The sequence below is a fragment of the Pocillopora damicornis genome, chromosome 4 (genome assembly GCF_964200805.1).
Source record: "Pocillopora damicornis chromosome 4, jaPocDami1.2, whole genome shotgun sequence".
In the NCBI taxonomy this organism is placed as follows: Eukaryota; Metazoa; Cnidaria; class Anthozoa; order Scleractinia; family Pocilloporidae; genus Pocillopora; species Pocillopora damicornis.
In genome coordinates, this window is record NC_142673.1 from 2,390,451 (window position 1) to 2,412,077 (window position 21,627).

General features: G+C 36.5%; 1 protein-coding gene across 5 annotated transcripts; it reads left to right on the forward strand.

The window, feature by feature from the left end:
• Positions 1-1,966: 1,966 nt before the first annotated feature.
• On the forward strand, positions 1,967-21,624 carry LOC113681598 (AT-rich interactive domain-containing protein 3C). Of its 5 annotated transcripts, none has more exons than XM_089204655.1 (9): positions 1,967-2,021; positions 7,681-7,828; positions 9,934-10,320; positions 16,932-17,004; positions 17,684-17,778; positions 17,893-17,981; positions 18,186-18,447; positions 18,882-19,134; positions 19,462-21,624. In XM_089204655.1, the coding sequence occupies exons 2-9, from the start codon at positions 7,691-7,693 to the stop codon at positions 19,668-19,670; spliced, it is 1,506 nt and encodes a 501-aa protein (XP_089060781.1). In that variant the 5' UTR covers positions 1,967-2,021; positions 7,681-7,690; the 3' UTR covers positions 19,671-21,624. The 5 variants fall into 5 exon arrangements, with proteins under 5 accessions (XP_089060781.1, XP_089060779.1, XP_027054497.2 ...); XM_089204653.1 differs by lacking the exon at positions 1,967-2,021 and adding an exon at positions 3,790-3,908; XM_027198696.2 differs by lacking the exon at positions 1,967-2,021 and adding an exon at positions 6,186-6,316.
• The last annotated feature ends 3 nt before the right edge of the window (positions 21,625-21,627 follow it).

The window sequence follows — 21,627 nt, forward strand, 5'->3', positions numbered from 1 at the left end:
CCTGTTAATACTGAGGTAAGTTCTGTGACGAGTGCTGGAAGAAGATCCCTTATTTCGTTCAAACAGCTGGAAAAAGTAACAGTAGCGTCAACCAGACGCCAGCGAGTTACACCGCATTATGGATCTCTCAGTAAAGAGACAACAGTGGCACGAGCTACTTACATCCGTTTTAAATCATTTACATACGAGGGTTTCTGGAAGGTTATGTATTTCACTGATAACAAATTACGAAAAAATCGTGATGAGAGATTATCATTTTATCGAAGAGAGCCGGAAAACGAGCGAAAAAAGAAACCGCCCTTATCTCGAAGAGGGAAAATTACTCAGTAATCTAACATACGATAAGGGTACAGACATCCCTAGGCATTGAATGATTTCTCCTCCTTATTTCATTGCAGTTGATTGGAATTTGATAAAGGTTCCTGTAGAGTTACGGAATGTCTCGTGCTACTCCACTGCCGGGATAGAGCCTCGCATTTGAGAGGGTTCAAAGAGTTCCTGTAATCATGTTGACCTTTCCCAGAATTCTGAAATCACTGAGTAAAAATTATGAACAAGTTATCTGTGCAGGATTAGCCAAATTAGAAATGAAGTCGGTGGCTTCTGCTTTACAAATAATTGGGTTTACAGCGTACAACTGACAAGAACAATAGCGTGCTAGCTATTATAAGTGGCTTGATCTTTGTCTGAAACGTGAAACACCTGACTTTGTTTTCATGCGTGGAGAAGTTGAAGCAATAACCGATATTCCAGCGGCGTTAGTTTTCAAGAGATCGAGGATACGTTCTCATATTAGCATGTTATTGAATTAAACTGATCGAGACAACGGGGATGTCTAGTCGAAAAGTGATGCTAATCAGTGATAAAGAATTGAAAAACAACCTTAGCATTGATAGAATTGAGCGAGATTGTCGAAGTACCTCAAAAGAGTAGGCACAGAAAGAGAGGAAGAATTCAGGGTTCCTCACACAAAGTTTTGATTCTTGCTTCTGTCGTTCCTATGTACGTAATAGTAAGCCTTTGAAACGTATATTTGACTCATCAGTTTGCTCATTAGAAAATGCCAACTACATCTTAGTAGCCGGGAGCTTTAAGAATTGAAACTTCATGCATAAGATCAGTATTTCCTCACGCAACCTTTAACACCCTAAAGTCATCGATCTGGCTGAATTAGCTGCACTTGCATCCACACACAAGAGAACTACACCCTTGGGTTTTCATACATCTCACGTTGAGTGTTTGTTTTGTGATTATCATTTTATTAAAACAATCCTATTGAGCTCATTCAAATGGTGACGAAAGCATTTGCACATTCGTGTGGGTCAAATCACATGGCACACAACGCAAAAAACACTTGCACCCCTCCACGAATCTTTGAAATCTTGCGTATGAATTATAAGTTTCATTTCTTAAGGAGTATCCCACAGATATTTACTGATGAGCACTCTTTGGGCTCTTTAATAAGGAGTTTAGAGTAATGACTATCGATTACCAAGCCTTTTCTAAAACAATCATCCAATTTCTCTAAATTTCTAGCCATGGAGAAGTGGAATCCGTTACAAATGGCAAGTACTTTAGTGTAATATTCCTTCCTTTCATTCAATCGCTTCAAACCGCGATAGTTTTCTTATTTTTTAAGAGTTGTTGGGTCTAATAGGCGTTTTTTAAGAAAAAAAAAAAGATTTGTATTTACCTGTAATTTAATGTTGTTGTCAACCCACATTACAAATCAACAATACCCAGCTGCGCAATGAGTAAAAAATCACCATTATGCGACGTGTACAAACAAGTTTTTCTCAGTCATTACCAAAATGAAAAGTTCCCATTGTTCAATTGCACCTCAGCATTCCCCTCGAAGGGCCCAATAAATTTTTCACGAATTTTGTCATGATTGATATTTATGATGTATCACCTGTCGGAATAATTTTCTAGCGGCAGGACTCTTCCGCTCTCTCGAGATCCTAACCAATAGTTACTGTAAGGGGCCGAGTTAAAGTTAGGGATATCCCTTTATCTGTTTGGTAAGTACTTTGACTTAAAATTCAATTCAATTCATCCGATTTTTTTTAGGAGAGTTTGATCATAATTTACATTTATATTTTAAAACTGCGTGCGCGTCGAACTCGCTAAATACGGATTCAACGAAAGATTGTTTTTGATCAGTTCTAAACGAAGTTTCTTATTCATTGTGGTCAGTAGTTACCTTGAGGGGAGACATTCAGTCGGCATGACCACAAAAATGCTAGATTCGAGTAAAATTTCTCAGAACGTGGAGGGTAAACAAAAACACTTATGCCTCACGACGAGGTTTAATTTTTTAATTTGTGAATTCGTTTCGATACATGTCAAGCATTAGGTATGATTAAAGATTAATAATTAATTACAAAAATACAAGAATATACACACACAAAAAGTCAAAATTTTACACACTCTCTCTCTCTCTCTACATATATATATATATATATATATATATATATATATATATATATATGTACCGTAACGAGCTTTTAGATTTTCATTCTATCTTATTTTTCTCTGCGTTCCCGCTATTCGTAGCTGTATATGCGTTCACTTCAATGGCGCAAGTTAAAACAATCAGCGTAGCCTCTTTGTTGTAGTTTTATAGGTATCATAACAATACCTTGAAAATTGAAAGTGACTTTATATTAACGACACATGATATTGCAGAAAAGTGTCTAGGTTAGAATTTTGTTTTTGTGTGCGTGTATGTATAATTAAAAAAAAAAAGGTCATTGAAACAGCCTCGTTATTCTGGTAGAACGTATCAGTTGACACGGTTTTCTCTTTTGGTGTCTGAAAGACCTTAATGAAATGTTACGAAAACTGTTACCATGGGTAACATGAAATCGTTTTGCGAATGGCCAGAGTTTTTCCCCGCCAAGCCATGAACCAGAAATTTGGGAAAATTTATTGTCTTTCACCTTAGTTATATGTTTCGCTCTTCTAACTTCCCATTTAGCACACAAAGAAAATTCCTGTGGCAAAACTGCACAAACATTGCGTGATTCCAATGAATTTTAACATTGGTTCAAACAAAACATTCTTCAATATTTCTTACTGAACTGATAAAATGTAATGTTAAGCTTTACCAGAATCTTTGCTTCTTGTCATTATCCGGGATAGAAAGGGGAAGATTTTTTCAATAAGACGAGATAGAACCAACAGCAACATTTTCAGTCTTTTATTTAAAATTCTCAAGGCGAACTAGAACTAATTAATTACAACCCTTTTAATTTTGATAAAGAAAGAAATGCTAATATAGATTGCTTTACCAATTAAGGATGACTGCATGATGAGTGTTTCGTTTTAATATATATTCTTAACAAACCGTGCTTTTACAGAAAGTTCTTGCTGTAAGTGTACTGAAATTGAGTTTTTTTGGCTATTTCAAGTTTACCAATCGAAGTCACTGCTATTTCACTGATTCAACTGAACGCGGATGAACGCCTGTACAGTGCGCATGTTCGAGTGAATCTCTGAATTGTCATAAGGCGAATTTTTTACGAGCGTTTCTCGCTCCTTAGTGATTATCCGACTCTCAAATTTAATATGACTTGGCGCCGATCAAAAGCGAAGGTTATTTTCAAATGTTCAATTTATACGCCGCTTAAGTTTTTAGTTCAGGCATCGGATTCTTCGTCGACTTCGCCAAACATTGGATTATATTATTGAGCAACATTGCCAGAGGAAATTGGAACGGCCATTTAGCAGTTTGATATGATAAACTGTTTCGTTTAGCATACATTGATAATAACAGCTGCCGGAACCTTTAACTCCGGTCCTAAAATTCAGAGGATATTATTGCTCGGACTACCAACCGAGTCACCAATCAGCATAGGTATGCAGAACGAGAAAATCGCGCTCCGCTTGGGAACAGGAGAAAGAGGGTAGGTATCCACGATATAAGTTACGGTGGTTAAGATGCCCTAGGTTTAGTAAGGAGATATCAGATCGGTATGCTGATGTTCAGAAGGGGATTGGGTAAATAAGTTGTGACAAATTTGCATTGGTTGCAGTCTTAAAACAAAATGAAATACTTTACAATTGCCTATAAATTATGTTCGAATCTACGCTGGATACTCGCACCTCAGCTGAGTCAGACGGTTGACCGCAATTTATGCCTCTTATAATAGCTGCCTGATACTGGGCGAGCTTCGTTGACCAAAGCAAGGAGCCGGCCAAATTAATTGCTAATTGCATGTAAACGGGTTAATAATAATTTTGCGCACACATGTGAACTTAACAAGGCACATCCACTTATCTTGTTACAAAATGTATCAAAATGGCTTTTCATGTAACGATATCTCACACGGCTTTCCACGCTCGTTGTGTGAGAAAACCACCTCCTCAATAAATTAAGTCCGTCAGAATACTTTTGAGTGAGGAAGCGCAAGTTCGGTGTTCTAATTATTGCACAATTTTCGTCTGTAGCGTTTTGTATTGAAACAACGACTTCCTGATTGATGGATTAAGGTCAAAGCAAGGGGGAGGCAATAGCGCGGTTCACGTCTGAAAAGTGTCTGTTTATCTTAAGCCAAGCTCCATTAAATCGCCGTGAGGGTGCTTGTTACCTCAAGAACTCGAGACCTCTGAGAGGTGAAATTGATATGGATACGTACACAGTAGTTTTTTGCCCGTGCTCGTAGCATTTCATGAGTCCTTATTTTTCATTATGATTACGTTTGCTATTTCAAGTAGCGAGTTGGAACAACCAAAGTAATCGTTTAAGAACAGTTCTTGTCACACGCACATTGAGTTTTCGAGTTTAGCAGCTGCTGTTTCCAAACAGGGAAACAATAGCTGGAATCAGTGAGGTCGTAAGTGGGTCTTCTACCGTTTGGGTTTAGCCCTCAGAAGTAATTTTATTGGATAACAATGACCTGAATTGATGTTTAGGTGCCAAACATTATAAGATTGTCAGCTATAGCATGCCAGTTAAACAAAGGATTTGTTTCTGAAAGCTTTCAGGGTCTCCTTCGAGCAATATTATGGAAAAATTGACCGACAAAAGAACCTGCTGAGTTAGTATATTTATTAGCGCCAAGTATAAAGTGGCTCCAAGCTGCCTCGGGCACGTTCTATAATCATTGTTTAATTGCTCCCCGAGTTTCACCTAACAATGAACTGAGTATTACTGTTTTCTGCGGCTAAAAAGCGCACTTTGGCGCGATTCCCTAAAAGTTTCGATGGGTTTGTCAAATAACACGGGGATACTTAAAATTACCTCTACGGAAATGTTTTTGTCAGTAGACTTTAAAATTCGTAGAAATTTCACGAGTTGTTCTCTTGCCACCAGCAAAAGCGCGTGGAGAAGTGTCATCCTGTTTTAAGCTTTTAAAATATCAATATCTGTCCTCAATGACTCCAGAATAATTGTACACTTTATTATTAGTCCTTACAGAAAAAAAATTCTCTCGTTTTTTTTTCAAGCAGACTTTTAGAAAATTTCTCCCAATTAAGATTAATAATGTGCAAGTGAAATCAAGGATTAGCACCGAATTTATATCAGTACTCAATCATTTTCAGACATTATGTTGTTGTCAAGCTTTTCATGGTTAGTAAGCTGACAAAATATTCAGGCAGATTGTCAAGAATTTCAAAAATATTCTTGAGATTCTTTCAGTTCAATCTCCTATTTTCAAAACAGCTTTCAGGAGGTACTAAGGCTTAACTGCTGCTCTTATCAACCTGCTGTCGACATAACACACAACAAAAGAAGTTTTATATTGATAAATTTGAATGATTTTTCTATGGTGCATGCAACCTAAAAATTCGCTGTATTAGAGTTAAAATTGTCAGGTTGATTTGTGGGAAACTCGAACAAGATATCTCTTATGATGGTCTGTAAATGATGTTTTCATCGCTCGTTCGTATTATCAAGGAAAACGTTAAAATACAACAAACCGAGTTGAGTGTGAGAAAGGACCCTTATTATGACTGGAAAACTGCCTTTTTGTTTCTTTGCTATTTTGTCTTCATCTTGATTAATAATGCAGGATATCTAATGGCATAACAGGTGTAGATATCTATTACGGCTGGTGCCTTTTTGAAAAGAACGCGACTCATACGGGCCTTGCGCGGAAACCTGTCCGTAGAGATTATTTTGCCTATTCACTTACACCCACGTGCCATAAAAAGACCACTTGTTCAATACCACACTTTGCAATCGATCTGCTCTGACCGCTGTTGTGCGCGCGCGCTTGAGAAGACCTGCACCAGTTTCAGTTCTGATTTCGACTGCTTTGGATTTATGCGGTACACAGTCGTGGATAAGAACTTTGCCATTAGATTTCAGGTAATAGAAAAAAATAACCATTAACAGAAACTTAAATACCGTGTAAATACCACCGTAATTCGTATAGCGCGCGTTCTTCAAGGACGTTAGCAACAGCATCTGTAGGTAGGGCTTAATTATATACTAGGTTATTCATGGCTGCCGAAAAAAGTACAATTAATTAATAACTTTACTCATGACAGAAAGAGTAAACTGGCATTAATCCTAAAAAAGCCATGAGCTTAGTTCTGTTGTAGAAGTCTAAACTCTCAGTACATTTTTTGCCCAGCGGGTAAGTATAAATGAAATATTTTACATCAGCTTGACCCTATAGTGTTGATCTCCTCTGCACCTCTGGTGAAAGACTCGCCGCCTGTCAGTAGCTGCGTTGAGCCTGGCCGATACCAATCAAAAATCAAATGTTTTTTATCACGGGGTGGTACTATCGATAGCATTTAGTTTCGCGGTATTTCTATTTAAACTCCAGTTGTGTTTCTTAATGTTTAGATGGCTCAGATTGCTAATCTGCTAATTTTTCCATTGCCTCTAAAAGCATTCAATGACTCTAGTTTCTTCAAACGGGGACAAATGACATCCTGTACAAGCGTTCAAGACCATTAGCAAGCAGAACATGTCAAATAACTCGGCCATGATTTTCCATTTATCTGAATATTAACCCGCTGGTTCTCATTTGTCGAATTAAATGGTTCTTTCAAGCAGGTTCACTTATTACGAATTCATTAGCAAATGGCGAGAATCTAAAAGGGATATAGGCTTTATTAATTTTCGCGGGAAACAGATGACGTCACGATGTTATTTTTACCAGAGGAAATCGGATTATCTACGCCTGCCAATATCATATCTTTTGTGCAAAGAACATGTCCTATCTGTTATTCGTTTTCGTACCGTTTTATTTTTTTCCCCCTACTGTTTTCGAGAGGTTTTCAGCTTCGTGCGCGTGTTTGTCATCAAGACGGGGACATCTTTAGTTATAAAACCATCCATTCCGTGAATAAAATAAATTCATTATTTTATAGATTACAATACTGACAAGATACGGCATTTTATCCCGTAACCCACAGGCTACAATCAATGTATTTAACACCTTTGAAAGGCCATGCTTTGTGCACATGGCGTTTCGCCATTGGCACACTGATGAGCACAATACAACTGATCAAGTTCCCCGGCCCGGCTTTTTCTAAGTCAAACTAGCGTAACAGGTAATGGGCCGATTTGATTTAAATATATTTCTCAGTCCTTTTGTAAATAATGCCACACCTGGCCTGTTTTTAATTTGCGGCGAGAACTGATATAAAAAAATTTATATCTATATAAAGCCGCGCGCATGTACCGCTTGACAAATTAATTTTGATCTTTCTTTCTAGTCATCAAATTATGACCGAGATGTTCGGCTCTAAAGATGACTTCAGTTGCCCGAAATTTTCAACGGCCGAGAGTTACATTGGAATTTTGTCAACTTATCGCGGAAGGATGCATCACTCCAAACTTGTGCGTAAAGGCCCGGATTCAACGGTGAGTTTGACCGAGGGAGTGAGAGCCGCAATTTTATTCCACTGCCGCTTATGTAAACACTATTGAATGCACACACCGTGTTAGTATTGTATGGCGATTAGAGATGTCAAATTGTGCCATTTTATACCTCGGAATCCCTCTTTGTCATGTGCGATATGAACTAACACAGTGGTGGATCATGGAGGCAACCGATGGAATTGGCTTCGATGTAAAATTTTTCCTAGGAAGTTTTAACTTGAAGAGAATAGAAATGCTGGTCCATATGTTATCATTTTGAATGACCTCCACTGAGATCTAACGAGAAATGTGCGCTCGAGTTCATGTCAAATTATTTTCTCACGGTTTAATTCTGAGACTGTTACAAATATTATGAAGAAAAAAATTAAGAATTAAGGCAAACTGGTCGTGATTAATAAAAAGCTGTGATCATTAGGAAAATGTTGGTCATGGCTATTAAGTTTGCTTATCCAAGCTGCGTCAGTAAGGAGCTCATCAAACTAAATTGTTTTGACGGCGTAAATTGAAATGTATCTTATATGGATTTCAGGCCGCAGAGGATGCCATAGAAAGTTATTAATTTGATTGGACACAACTTGAGCTAAAATACACCCTAATATTTGGTATTTCCTTTCCCCGTGGCTTTTTTAATATCAGTCACAGGCTGACAAACATAAGTGCTTCCGATGTTTACAAAAGAATATCATACTTTTTTTATTTTTCAAAGTTGTTGCATTTAATATGTACATTTCCCTGGTAACAATAAATTCGCCGATTGCAATGTAACGTACAATTTGTCAAATCCCTTTCGAAGACGACCATTTGTTAGCATATTGACATATTTAAAGGGTATATAGATTCGAGCATTGAAGAGAGCTTGACTAATCTTCATAGCCAAGAGATTAACAATTTTGTCGCTGTTTATCTGACAGGAAAAAACAAGACAAATAAAAGATCGTTTCACCAAAATAGATACAAGGCCTAGCTTTGTATTCTAATTGGAGCATTCTGGCGTAACAAGTATTAATAGGAAAGAAGTTTTCTTATCGCACGGGTGGAAGCTTTCATTATTATTAGCGCGCGAAAACAGTCAAAGATAAGGATAGAGAGATATTACTTGATTAATTATCGCCAAGCTCTTGCATTTATAATTCGCAGCTGCTTTCAATAATTCTATTCTTGTTTGAGGACAGAAAAAGAAAACACAGTTACGCTTTTTGAATTAATCGAACCTCGTAAATTTCAACGAAAGAAAAAAATTAAGTTTCGATTTTATTTTGAAATTTGTGATCAGTGGATCGGTGGCGATGTTCGAATAGAGACGAGTGCGTATTCGCAGAGCCACCCATATCGCAAAAACAAAGATGATTAATTTTTTTATTTTATAAAGGCTGAGAAGCTGAAAATTAATAATACGGAAAGAACAACAACAATTTTTCGATTTTAGGACAAAATAAACCGAGATCCAGGGGAGACAAACCTTTTCAATTTCGTTTGTTGACAATTTTTGAATGCATAACAAATAGAAATGCTCGACGATGGTTGATTGAAAGACGATCCTTTATTACTTCGGGAAAGAATTAATTGTAATCTCCAAAAAACATTAATAAATACAATGATTAATTCCACTGGCGCGCCGAGTTTATGGTCACGTGGTCTAACTTAATTGGTGATAATTAATTACAGTGAGAAATCGAATCTGCTTGGCGGACATTGCGCATGTCATAATTGTTGATTTCAATGGAATGCCCCATCAAAGATGTGTCATTCGATGTTTGAACTCCAACTGGTCGAGTTATGTCTTCGCAAATTTTGTCGGCCAATACGGATCACTTCCAGGAAATAGGCTTTTTATGAAACCCCCGTGATTATTAAAATTAAACTTCTGTAGAGCGGAACGTTGGAGCCATGGAAAAGGGGTCAACTGAACCACAACAGCAGCGTAGCGTTGTAAGTCCGTGTTTTGTCGTCCCCTGATTTGCATTTTCATTTGATAGCTAATCTATTGATTAATTAAAATGGAAAGTGTTTATGATCTCGTAGCCTGAGGTCGCGTTTCTTTCATTCATCTCTTCCTGTGTTTGTAAAGTTGTAAAATGCTTTTGCAGTCCTCCGCCGATCGAGATGGACTGCGGACGGACCGTGACATCAAGCGGGAATCATCGTCGCCGCACACTTTCAAGCATCATCGCTCGTCGTTGTCGAGCGGTTCCGTGGAAAGCCGGATGGCGGAACTTGATGATATTCAACGGTCAATGGAAGTGGAGGAAACAGAGGAGGAAAGCTATGAAGAGGAGAGGTTTAAATCGAGAGAACATTACGATACGGACTCTGATAGTGTCTCTAGTGGGCGCGAAGCCGCATCATATCAACAAGGAGCTCGCGTGCAGAATCAACAGCCCCCTTCCCCGGTGGAAACTTACATCAACAACACTGTCAGCGGGGTAGACAGAATTCCTACTCACGAATGGACCTTTGAGGAACAGTTCAAGCAAGTAAGTGCTGCATGTTTCACCTTAACCCTCTGACTGTTTGATGTTCTCGAGCAGAAATCTAAGCCGCAAACATTTTTTGGTTTTACATCTTGAGGACCGTCATTAATCAACTTTGCTTCGTAAAAAATTGACACATCTCAAGCGAATATTAATAATTATTGTTCCAAACAAATCCAGCTTTCGCGGCTTTAATCGATTTATTCATTCCCATGTTGTATTCAAGTGAATTCCAGCGTTCAATGTCTCCGCGAGCACCATTTAACCCTATATATTTAGCGTCTTTGTCGACGGACGCTAATCTCTCTTTCTAAATCGTTCTTTAATAGAAAGTGAGGTATGGGTAGCGGTGCATATTTTGCCGGCGTGTTTGACACCACTATTTTGTTTCTTTGTGACATATTGACAACGAGCGTCTTTAATTCTGTAGCTTCGGCGGCCGCTCCAGGCGCGATCTTTGCCGTATTCTCGAACAACATAATAACAAGACTTAAAATGAAATGTAGGATTATAAGGGTGTGTAGAAGTTATGATACTGGCCTTGATAAAACGGTGATTTGGGAGTTTGACGCGCGAATATCGGCTTTATTGAATTAGTGGGTCATAGAATGTGTAGTTTTAATTAACCTATGATACAAATTTGCATACCTGGCTTATCACCTGGGCGAAATGAAATATTGTGTTTGTCATGAGAAATTGAAGCCAGGGGAATATTGAATTCGGTTTTATTAAATAGTAGATATGCTCTTAGTTACTTGTCCCTGAGAGGTGAATACCTTTTTCCTTGACTTTTACCTTTGATTATGCTCTAACTTGTTATTATCTGTAGCCTACAAAGATACATGTAAGCTACACAACAATACTGCCTTCAATTAATATTTAATAATAAGCCAGAGTTAATATAGGTCCTTGGCAATTGGGAAGTTGGATTACAGCTCTTTTTAGGTGGCAGGTTGACCTGCCACCTGTCACTCATACAGCTTGTCATTTTTAGTCTCGCGGTATTTTTTGGCAAATACTGATTGGCCACCAAACTTTGGATATTGTGTGGTATGTCACCGCTTTAGAAATCATCTATAACCTTTATAAAGTCTATTTGACATGAGAAATCTATAGCAGATGGATAAGTCATCGCTGTCTTGGCGGAAAATATACAGGCAGTTATTAAATGTGGGCTCACTGAATAGGCAAGGATATTTACCTTCATTTTAATAGATATTGTAAATTATTGTCAGATACAACATCCTGTTTCTTTTCATGTACAAACAAGCCCCAGCTTCAATTTGACACTGTAATTAAAACTCTCAATACTTCATGGAGAGTAACAACTTTCCTGGAGGTAATATGCCTGCTGTTTTTCTGTGTTCATTGATTGCAATTTGACATCTATCCAGTGAAATTTGAGGTGCTTGTGTTCATGAATGCATTACTTTTATTTCAACATAATCCTCAAGTCATCTGTAATAAAGCTTTTAATCTTCTTAAGTATTTCTAACATATTCTTTGTGGTTCTTCTTTGATAAAATCAACAGGCATATCTTTCAAATAGAGGCTATAGCTTATTGTTGCTGTGCTTCCAATAGCCCAACGCCGTTACATTATTTTATTGCTGGCAAGAAAAAAAATGGAGTCCCACCATTTCTGGTGATTAATCTTTAAGCAGTTCTTGATTTCACTTCAAAAACGTACAGTTACATCTTTGAATCCCTCTCAAAAACAGTTTTTAGGCAGAAACATTATTTCTATGGGAAACTTTTGTTAGCGTCGATCCCCAGCACTGTTAAGTGTAATGTATTATCTCTAGTGTATCACACGATTGAATTTAACTGCTGTATGTGTTTTGTGATTTCTTAAAATGAGTTGCTTTTTTGGGTTTACTTGTTACCAATTTTTGCACCATTTATCAAAGCTTCATTAACTGAGTCACCGGATATTTAGATATTATGCAAGGAACACATGTTACCTCAATCAAACTACATTTTCAAGAGCTATGATTTGTGTATGTTTCATTGATCTTGCATAGTTAATTTATTGAAGACTTCAAAAATTCTTGATTTTTAGATGAAGAACCTTTACAGAATGATATCTGTGAAAAAAAAACTCAAAAAAAACTCTAAATTCCAGCACTTGTGCAAAGTTGATAGAAAACAGTTGTGAACATTACCGTTGGGTAAGATAAGAAGTATGGTTGAAGCAGTAAGGAGACATTATGATTCAGTTTTGTTATGATCAGATGGCTGCAATATTGCTTTTGCAGTCCAACTTGTTAGTGATGAAAACAAACTAAGTGGTGCTTAGGTTAAACATGCCTTTTCATCCAAGTTCAAAAATGCAAAATTCCCGTAAAAATTAGTTTTTGAGAGAGTGTAGAAAGGTGATATGTTTTTGTAACACAAATGCATATATTAGTTGTATGTTAAATAATGAGTAGTCAGTTCAAGTACATTAGAATGAACTGCTTGTGATCTGAAAGAAGGAGTGAATGATTTTATAATAAGCTCAGGTAGTCAATCAATATTGATCATGTTGAGAATGCAAAGAACCGGAAGAATCTGATTTAAGTATTGTTGCCGGCATGGCTCTGCTTTCTGCATATTAAATTCTTTTTTTATTTTAATCGGTTCATTTGGCTGCAGTTATTTGTGAAATACCTTGTTTGTTATTATTTTTCAAGGTTGGTTTTACGGAATAGAGATGAACATTTTCTTTACAAAGTTCTCAACTTAGTAATACAAGAGCGTACAGCAAATGAGAATGATAAGGGAGATCACATCTTCATGAATAAATTTTAGGATCCCTCTAAGTTCTAGCTCAGCATAACACCATTGATACAGTCCTTCAGATCAGCCAACTTTCAAACATCAAGACAAGTGTATAAGGGTGTTCCTAACTTCTCTGTAAAGTGAGTTGTCAATATCAGTTTGCAAATATGTGTACAGTTCACATCTGCTTTGATTCCACTGAATAAGATTGGAACTTAAAGAAGTAAAAGAATGTTCATTCCCTGATAGTTTTATATTAAGTGTTCCTTTAATTTTTTTTATGGTTTGATTCTCCTAAGTTGATCTTTGTGGTTGTTATTGTTGACAGCTAGCCAAATAGTTCAAATTAGCACTAAGTTATGAGCACACTCACATATCCTGATAGGTAGCATAGTTACAAATATCAGCACAGCTTCTTGGCTACAATTTCAAAAGAGCCGCTTGTGACTTGATGAACTTACAACCTACTTCAAAGTACTTAAGAGTAGTTTTCCGCTGAGTCTGTGGTGAAACTGATAATAATCTTGCTTGGAGTGATTTACAACAGTCAAAAGGTCACAATACAGATATAGACTAGTATGGCAAAGAAATTAAAAGGCCAGATTAAGTCAGGGAAAAAATGTATTCTGTGTCCACTAATGTCATTATTGTATTGGACTTTCAGCATTTTTGGGAAGTTTTAATTTTGTTAAATGAATTTACAGAGCTTATTTTACCCCTAATCTGCTGATTAGCTATATGATGCAAGTTGATGTCTGTGTGCAACTGACCATTAATTCTGATCACACCTGTCTGTGTCTATCAAGGCCCATTAGCGTGCTCAATGGTGTGACTGATTATAAAGATAAAGCTTGTCTTTTTCTCATACAGGTATAGGACTGACTGGAAGTACATTTGTAGCATTAATATACTTGAATGGAATGTTTTTGTAGATTTTCAGCCAGAAGGCACCATAGTGCAAGTCACTTATTCACTTGATAGCCCTTGTGAAAGGCAGTCAATAGAGGGGCACAACAATACACAATGTCAGTAAACTTAAATTGCAATGAGAAAAGGAAACTGAAAAGTTGCCGAGCTTAGTGCACACTTTTTTTTAAAGATGCATATATCAGTGTCACCATTTGACACTTGATCATACACAATGAAATTAATCTTCTGCATAGGAAACATAATCTGCAAGCCTGAATAGCACAAACATCAGTGAAATATATTAATTATTTGTTTGTTTTAATTTTTTGTCCAAAAACTTGCTTCAGACTTAAATCAGTTTCAAGGACTTAAGTTCCTGTCTTTTTGGTTTGTCTAGGGCCATGTGTATTTCCAGCTTGATAATTATGCTGGCCAACCAAAAGATAGCATTTAACAGCTTATTTCGTTAATTTTGTTTTGGTAAAGTTTTAACTTTGGAGCATTTTATTATAGTTAGTAAGAATTTCTTAAGACTGTCACACACTAGGCTCATTGAGCAACTCAGTTGAAAGGTTTCTTGCATTGATGAAATAAAAAAAAATATTTGGAATTTTTCATTTTTGACATGACTGTGGTTAACAGTTTTGTAATTCCAAGAATTTATCAACAAAAGATGACATTGAAGTTTTTCTTATGAAAATGATTGCTGGCTGACCATGATTGATTGAAAGTGATTGGTCAAGTTTTGAGCCCCTAGAGAAGATCTGTAGTTTTAGTCAATTGAAAAGAAAACATTGTACAAATTTGAGTGCAAAGCATTATTTTTTGCTGCTGGTAAAATTCCGTAAAACAGATCAAATCAGTGTAAGCACTTGAGCAAGTTAATTAAGGATTACTACCACTTGAAAAAAATCCAATTTGATTGTCTGAGAATTCCAATTTAGGTATGGAACATCATATTCCAATTGAGTGCACCAGAGCACCAAAAAAAAAAAAATGCTGGCGCCAAGCACATTATAACTCTTAACAAACTTGACAAGGGTTACTGACATCTCCATTTGGAACATAACCATTGTTTGATATATTTCTAGTAAATTTTTTCAAAAGGAACACTCTTATTTTGAAAATGTGATGCAAATACACTTGCATTATGGCTACTCTGGCTGGTTTGTTGGCACTTCACTCAAACAGTGATAGATAATCATTCAGATGAAATATGACATTATATAAAACAGTTGCTGGTGGGGTAAATATCAGAATATTACAAAAAAAGCAGAGTTGAAAAGTGAAACTCAGGGCTTATTGTCTGCTAAAGTAAAGGATTAAATTCAGCCAGTCACTAGAGCTAAATATAAACATAGGACCTCTGTCTTTTTAGTATAGTGTGACACTGTGTGAAGTTATTAAAAAATGGGGCTTAAAATTGGACAGAATACTTGAACAGAGATCATACCAGAAACCTACATTGCGTGTGGAAGTTAGATGTTTTCTATGTACTCAAGAGATATTTTTATCTCTTTATCTGTATCATAAGTTAGATGCACTTTTAAAGGTGATATGCCTCAGATATGGATATGGATGTAACTCTATATTCCTCATTTTACCATTTTTGAATATGAGATTGTCAGCTCATTACCAAATAAATGATAAGGAACCTTGAATAACATTACCCTTCAAAATGAACATAAATGCAACTGTTCTGATTTCCCATGCTTAATGCTGTAAGCATTCAATATAGGCAAGACAAGCCACATTTTTGATGTGAAGTGCTTATCAGTAACCAAATATCACCTGTTAGCTTAATTGGAACAGACCTCTTTCAAAGCTGATGTATTTTCTCTACCCTGAGCTCCTGCTGTGACCTGAAAGTTAAAAGGACAATGCTTTATCTAACATAAAGTCTGTAGAGATTTTCTATTTTGCAACAGTATCTGATGGCCCACTCTTGTTGTCATCTATCTGTACTTATGGTGATTGCTATAAACATTCCTGATATGACAACTGTATGTCACAGTATCTAAGCAATACCTTCTTGTTATTATATTTAATGATTTGATATCAAAATTCAAAAATGCTGGGGTCAGTATCATGTATGCTAGGTATGAGAAATGAAGCTTTGTAATATTTAATAAGTTGTGGTTGTTTTCTCTTCACTGTAAGAAACAAAAAAAAGCAAGAAGAATAAATTTTCCAATTGACAAAAATAAAGATGGCACAAAGTTAGGAATAAGGGCTGTTTTGATTTAATTTTTTGTCTTTGGTGAGCAAAATTAGACAAAGAAATTCTCGGAATACAGTTGAAAAATTTAGATATAGTCTTATAAATCTGAGCACCTGTATCACCTGTTGTATGTAAGACTTATATACCATGGAATCCTTGTCATATACTGTTCTAGAATTAAGGAATGCCAACAAATTTGCCGAAGTTTATTTTTGCCCTATTTAGAGCTGTAAAACGTGATACAAAACTTAGGTTATACCAAGATCTTACAATCAACATAGCATGTATCTTATTAGGGAAAATCATAAAACAAATGCAAAGCAGGGTAGAAATCTTAATGTTGGCAAACATGTAGTGTCAGTACCAATCAAGTTTTCCTATATACTTTAGATTTGAAAATAAAAGTGCCAGTCGTAAGTGCTTAATACTTTTGTTATATCATGAGGATTGTTAAATTATTGTACTTGTGGCATACTTCTGACCGACTCATGGATAACGAAATGTTCTGGCTTAGCTTATCACATCGTTGGTTTCGTTTTATCAACCGACTTGATGATGTAAAGTGGCCACCATAAAGAGTTTTAAGTTGACGTTTCGAACGCTAAAACCAAATAATCTTGTTATACTCCCTCATCGACGCAGCACCACAATTTCGTTAGAAACTTACCCCCTTTATTCATTTATCTTATCGTTCGTTTTGTTTTGTTTTTTCTATTTTTAAGCTGTACGAGTTGGGAACTGAGCCAGAAAGGAAAGAATTTTTGGACGATTTGTTTACGTTTATGCAGAAAAGAGGTAAGATAGTCTGAAACTTCCTACCTAGTGGTCAGACGATGCTAGGAAACTCATCCATTTTTTTTAGTTTGTAAATAGTTGCAGGAATTCTTCCTTAACTTTTAAGATTTATTTTATCTGTCTAGAAGTTTACGCGAGCTTATTAAATGCACACAATTTTGTATTAAGAGGAAGGCATTTCTAGCCAACGAACTACCGACTACTTAAAAATTTGATCTATCCACAAACTTATATTTGAATTAGTGAACTTAAAAGTATCACTCAGGGGAGCAGGATTTTGTTACTAAGCATTAAATGATGAAGATGTCAACCTACTTGGCTATCTTGTTACAGCCCGGAGTCACGTAAAAAGATCACAAAATGTTTGAATTTTTTCTTCTTCTTTAACACTGCTACTTAATAGCTTAAAAAAAAAAGATCCATTCAGTCAGATCCACACGAAGAGAATGCATTCTTTTCTAAATAGTGAGATTATACAGCAAATTTTACTGCCTCTTTTGTCGCCTGCGTCTGGATTCGAACCCTATGATTGGTTAATTCCTCGCTGTGAAGTCACGTAGTTTCGCAAATTTCCCGCTTTTTTGTGGTTACCGGCGAAAAGCATTCAGTAGGTAACCTTTTACTTGCAACAGAGTAATATTCTTTTGATTCAATTGACACGCTTTTGTTTTTTAAATAGGTACTCCAGTAAACAGAGTTCCCATAATGGCTAAACAAACATTAGATTTATTCAAACTGTTCAAACTTGTCGTGGAAAAGGGAGGGCTTGTCGAGGTAAGTGATGCTGGAAATTTTCGTTTCAGTATTTAATACTTTATGCTTTCGTGTTTTCTATGTGGTAGTCTATGATTCATCGTCGAATTCGGTGTTGCTTATTCTTCTTTTTAGGTTATAAACAAGAAAATCTGGCGTGAGATTATCAAAGGACTTAGTCTGCCAGCATCAGTTACGAGTGCAGCTTTTACGCTTCGAACACAGTGAGTAAAGTTCCTCAAATATTACCTTTTTATTTATTTATGTTATTTTGAATCGTTGAAAAAGTGTTATTTACATAAACCGGTACATATGATATTATTTTAAAGTTTTTGCATTTTATTCTCTCTCTCCTCTTGGAGAAATTTTGATAGAGTCTTGGATGCAACTACTGAATATTATTTATTAATTAAGACTTTTTATTATAGATACATGAAATATCTATATCCATATGAATGCTCGAAGAAGAAGCTATCCTCACCAGCCGAACTCCAAGCAGCGATTGACGGAAACCGTCGTGATAGCCGAAGATCATTTGGCTCGTTTCTGTCACAAGCCGTACCATCAGACGGCTCACATCCATACAATAGTCCAAGCCCTACAACAACACCACCTGCCTTCACGCCTAGCAACACCTCTCCAGGACTTCCTCACAGGTCTAGTCCAGGCCCTTCAGCTTCCAACCATGACGTGAGTTATCCGTTCAAATTCAGTTTATGGTTTATAACCAATAACATAAGGGCAGACTTGATTTCTGGTGAAAAACATAAGAATGATAATAACTGAAAATAATTCTGTTAGCTTTTATAAACAGTTGTTGATTATTTCGAGGTGTGCATGTAAAAAAATTGTAGGTAATGTTTGTATTTGTGATTGGAACAGACACATCAATGAACTTCACGCCATCTAATGATAAGCAATAGTCTCCTAACATATTTCCACAGTGAAAGTTACAAAAGGAACCATGTTGTGGTGCTTGTAAAACAAACTTACGTTCGTATTTAGAGTTGAGTCTTGAAAGGGAATTTTTTACCTTTTGTTTTGTTTAATTTAACCAAAGCTTGTTCGAAAAATTGTACATAAAAGGTGCCGTCCTGAAATATGAAAATCTTCTTCCTCTAAAGGTGCATGTACCTCCATCAGTCCATGGTAACAATGGCGTTGCTATGCTTCACTCTCCGGGCGTTGTTCAATACAGTCCTAAGCGTTCGTCAAGCGTGACGGAGGTAACGTCACGAGGGGTTTCCTCGTCACCATCCGATGCATCGCCATGCGGTTCACCAGTCAAGAAATTTGCTGCTGTTAATGAACGTAGCAATAAACCGACTCCGACTCAGCTTCCCTGGACGCACATTAAAATACAAACTCAACCCAAAGGTACTAAATCCTTTTTTACCGTCTGGATTTCATTTTCCACTCCTGTTCTTCTTATACTTAAGTGTAAGTTTTGAAATAACCCAGAGCTTTTGCCGTCCTCAAGGCAGAAGAGGGTATTGCACATCGTAATTATTCAAATTTTTAGGCTCAGCCTTGTGGTTATGAATGTTCTTTTCCATTCATATTCAGAACATTGTACGTTGTGTATATTTTTTTGAAGAGACCGGAACATACCTGGCATAGTGTAGCGTAAAAGTGACAAGGAGTGGTAGACTACTAAATCGGTCAAAACTTGTGCGACCTAAAATTTCTCTTTTCTTTGTTCAGGTATGTCACAAGGCGGCCAGTTCCAGTTCCCTGATCCCGAACGATCATCACGCGGTCGCGAGCCGAGGCACTTACCGCTTACTCTTCTGGATCAAGTGAGCGACAACTCATTGCTGGTGTCCGTAGAGCTCAATGGCGTGGTCTACCAAGGGGTTTTGTTTGCTCGGCAAAATCGACCGGACTCGCCGAGAAGTAACGAAGACTACTAACTTAAGTATGGTGTTTCTACTCTTAAAATATGCAGACATTAGTGTAGGATTTAGAGCGGTTTTAAACTGACTTTTATAAAAATTAAATTACAGTGCGACTGCAACTTGAGTTACGCGTGGTAAAACATGCGATCGGCGTAAGACATGTAAATGGTGTGAAAGCTTGACCATTTCTTATTTACATCATGCCAAATTCAATTGGCAGAAGCTACATCTTAATGAAATCATAAAAGCCATAACATGGTAGCAAGGAGCTGCTGTGTGTGTTTAATGCGTGTTAGTAAGTAGTGAGTAGAAAAAGAGTATTTCAAGTGACCACGTCCGCTTGGCGTCACTAGACGTGGGTGGTCATTTCACCCTACCCCCTTATTGAGTTGTTAAGCTACATATTCTACAATGATTAGGACCGTTAACACTCGTCTACTTCTTTTTAAGTCAGTGTAATTAGAATGGGAAATCGTGAGTCCTATTAGCCTCTCAATATCATCAGTTTATGATACTGCACGCAAGACAAGTATTATTCTAAAATTCAGTTACTTTTCAATTTATTATTTTTCGCCGAAATGTGGCGCATTGTATATTTATCTTCTCCGTACCCTTAGTTCTTTTGAAATGTTAACTTGTTCCGCAAATTCACCCCTAAACGAGAATTGGGTTAAATTTTACGTACAATGTGGAATTTTTATCGTTGTCTTGCGAATAAGCAGCAAGAACAAACAAGTTTGAGTGTTTTGAGACAAAACGTTGGATTGTGATATCTGGTTCAGATTATTTTTTTCTGCGAGTGAATTACATAAACCTGGAATATGATTTCAAATAAATCGGAAAAATGTTTGTCATATTTTGACTTTTTTGTACTTTGATATGAAATGTTGAGGAGAATTCCTCTTACTGAATATACTATAATTTTAATGTTTAAACTTAATTGTAAATCATTTGCCCTGTCGTATCTTTAAATAGGGCTCCTTCAGAGACCTAACGGCTATCTTTAAGGAATACATGCACCCACTGTAAATACTTGACTTGCGGTTATAATATTTTCCTCGCCTGGACATAAGCTGGTTATACCTAAATTCTATTCGTGAAACTATACTGTTGTTACCATAATTTTGGAGCGAAAAAGACATCACTTTGCTGTAAAATAATTTCTAGTTACTACGTCGAGGGTGTTACTGCTGTTATACCAGTTTTAAAACTAAGAAAAAAATCTTTGTTGCTCTCCCCTCTTAACAAATGCTGATCCACCGCAGTTTTCTATGGCATTTCTATCGTAAACTCTTTTTTCATTCATTTTTACGCTTTTTGGTCAATTTAAATGAGCAGTAATAACACCCTCGACAGTGTATCTTTCGAGCTTTTTCATCGGAACTACGCACAATGTATTTGGAGAAGGGTGTACATTTAAAAAATAAACTTAATTTACTTATACAGGGTTACTCTGGACTCATTCTGCTATTAGCTCCTAGGAGTTTGAATGCGTGTTATTATCTTTACGATTATCACTATAATAGTATTGCTACGTAGAGTATTCTAAGTTGGTCAGTGTTTTTTTTATTGCGCAAAATATTTAGCAGTGGCGTCAATTTACTTATTTTTCTGCGCTCATCGGAGTGCTGTTTCAAATATTATGAATTCGGTGTGTTTTCATTTATCTTTTATTGTTTAACGTAGTACTTTAGAAGAATTACCCAAGAGATCAACCTTCGTAACCGCGATGATAGTAATTAGATTCGTTTACATTTTAGATGGGAATTTACTCGTCCATATATCCAAGTTAATTAATTTTGTTCAAAGCACTTTGTAGTGTTTTTAACCGTTATCATCATCATTATTATTATTTTAATATATACCGAATATCGCTGAATGCATCGATCCTATGTGAATATTTTTATAACTGAATTAATAATGAAGGATTGCGTATGTACACATGTACAAATAAAAGTAACAGACCTTAGAC

Bases quoted from the DNA above. Each gene is read 5' to 3' on its own strand.
- LOC113681598 (XM_089204653.1), top strand. From the start codon at position 3,862: ATGCAGAACGAGAAAATCGCGCTCCGCTTGGGAACAGGAGAAAGAGG. The intron at 3,909-7,680 runs GTAGGTATCCAC...CTTTCTTTCTAG, and splicing joins TTGGGAACAGGAGAAAGAGG to TCATCAAATTATGACCGAGA. The intron at 19,135-19,461 runs GTACTAAATCCT...TTCTTTGTTCAG, and splicing joins AATACAAACTCAACCCAAAG to GTATGTCACAAGGCGGCCAG.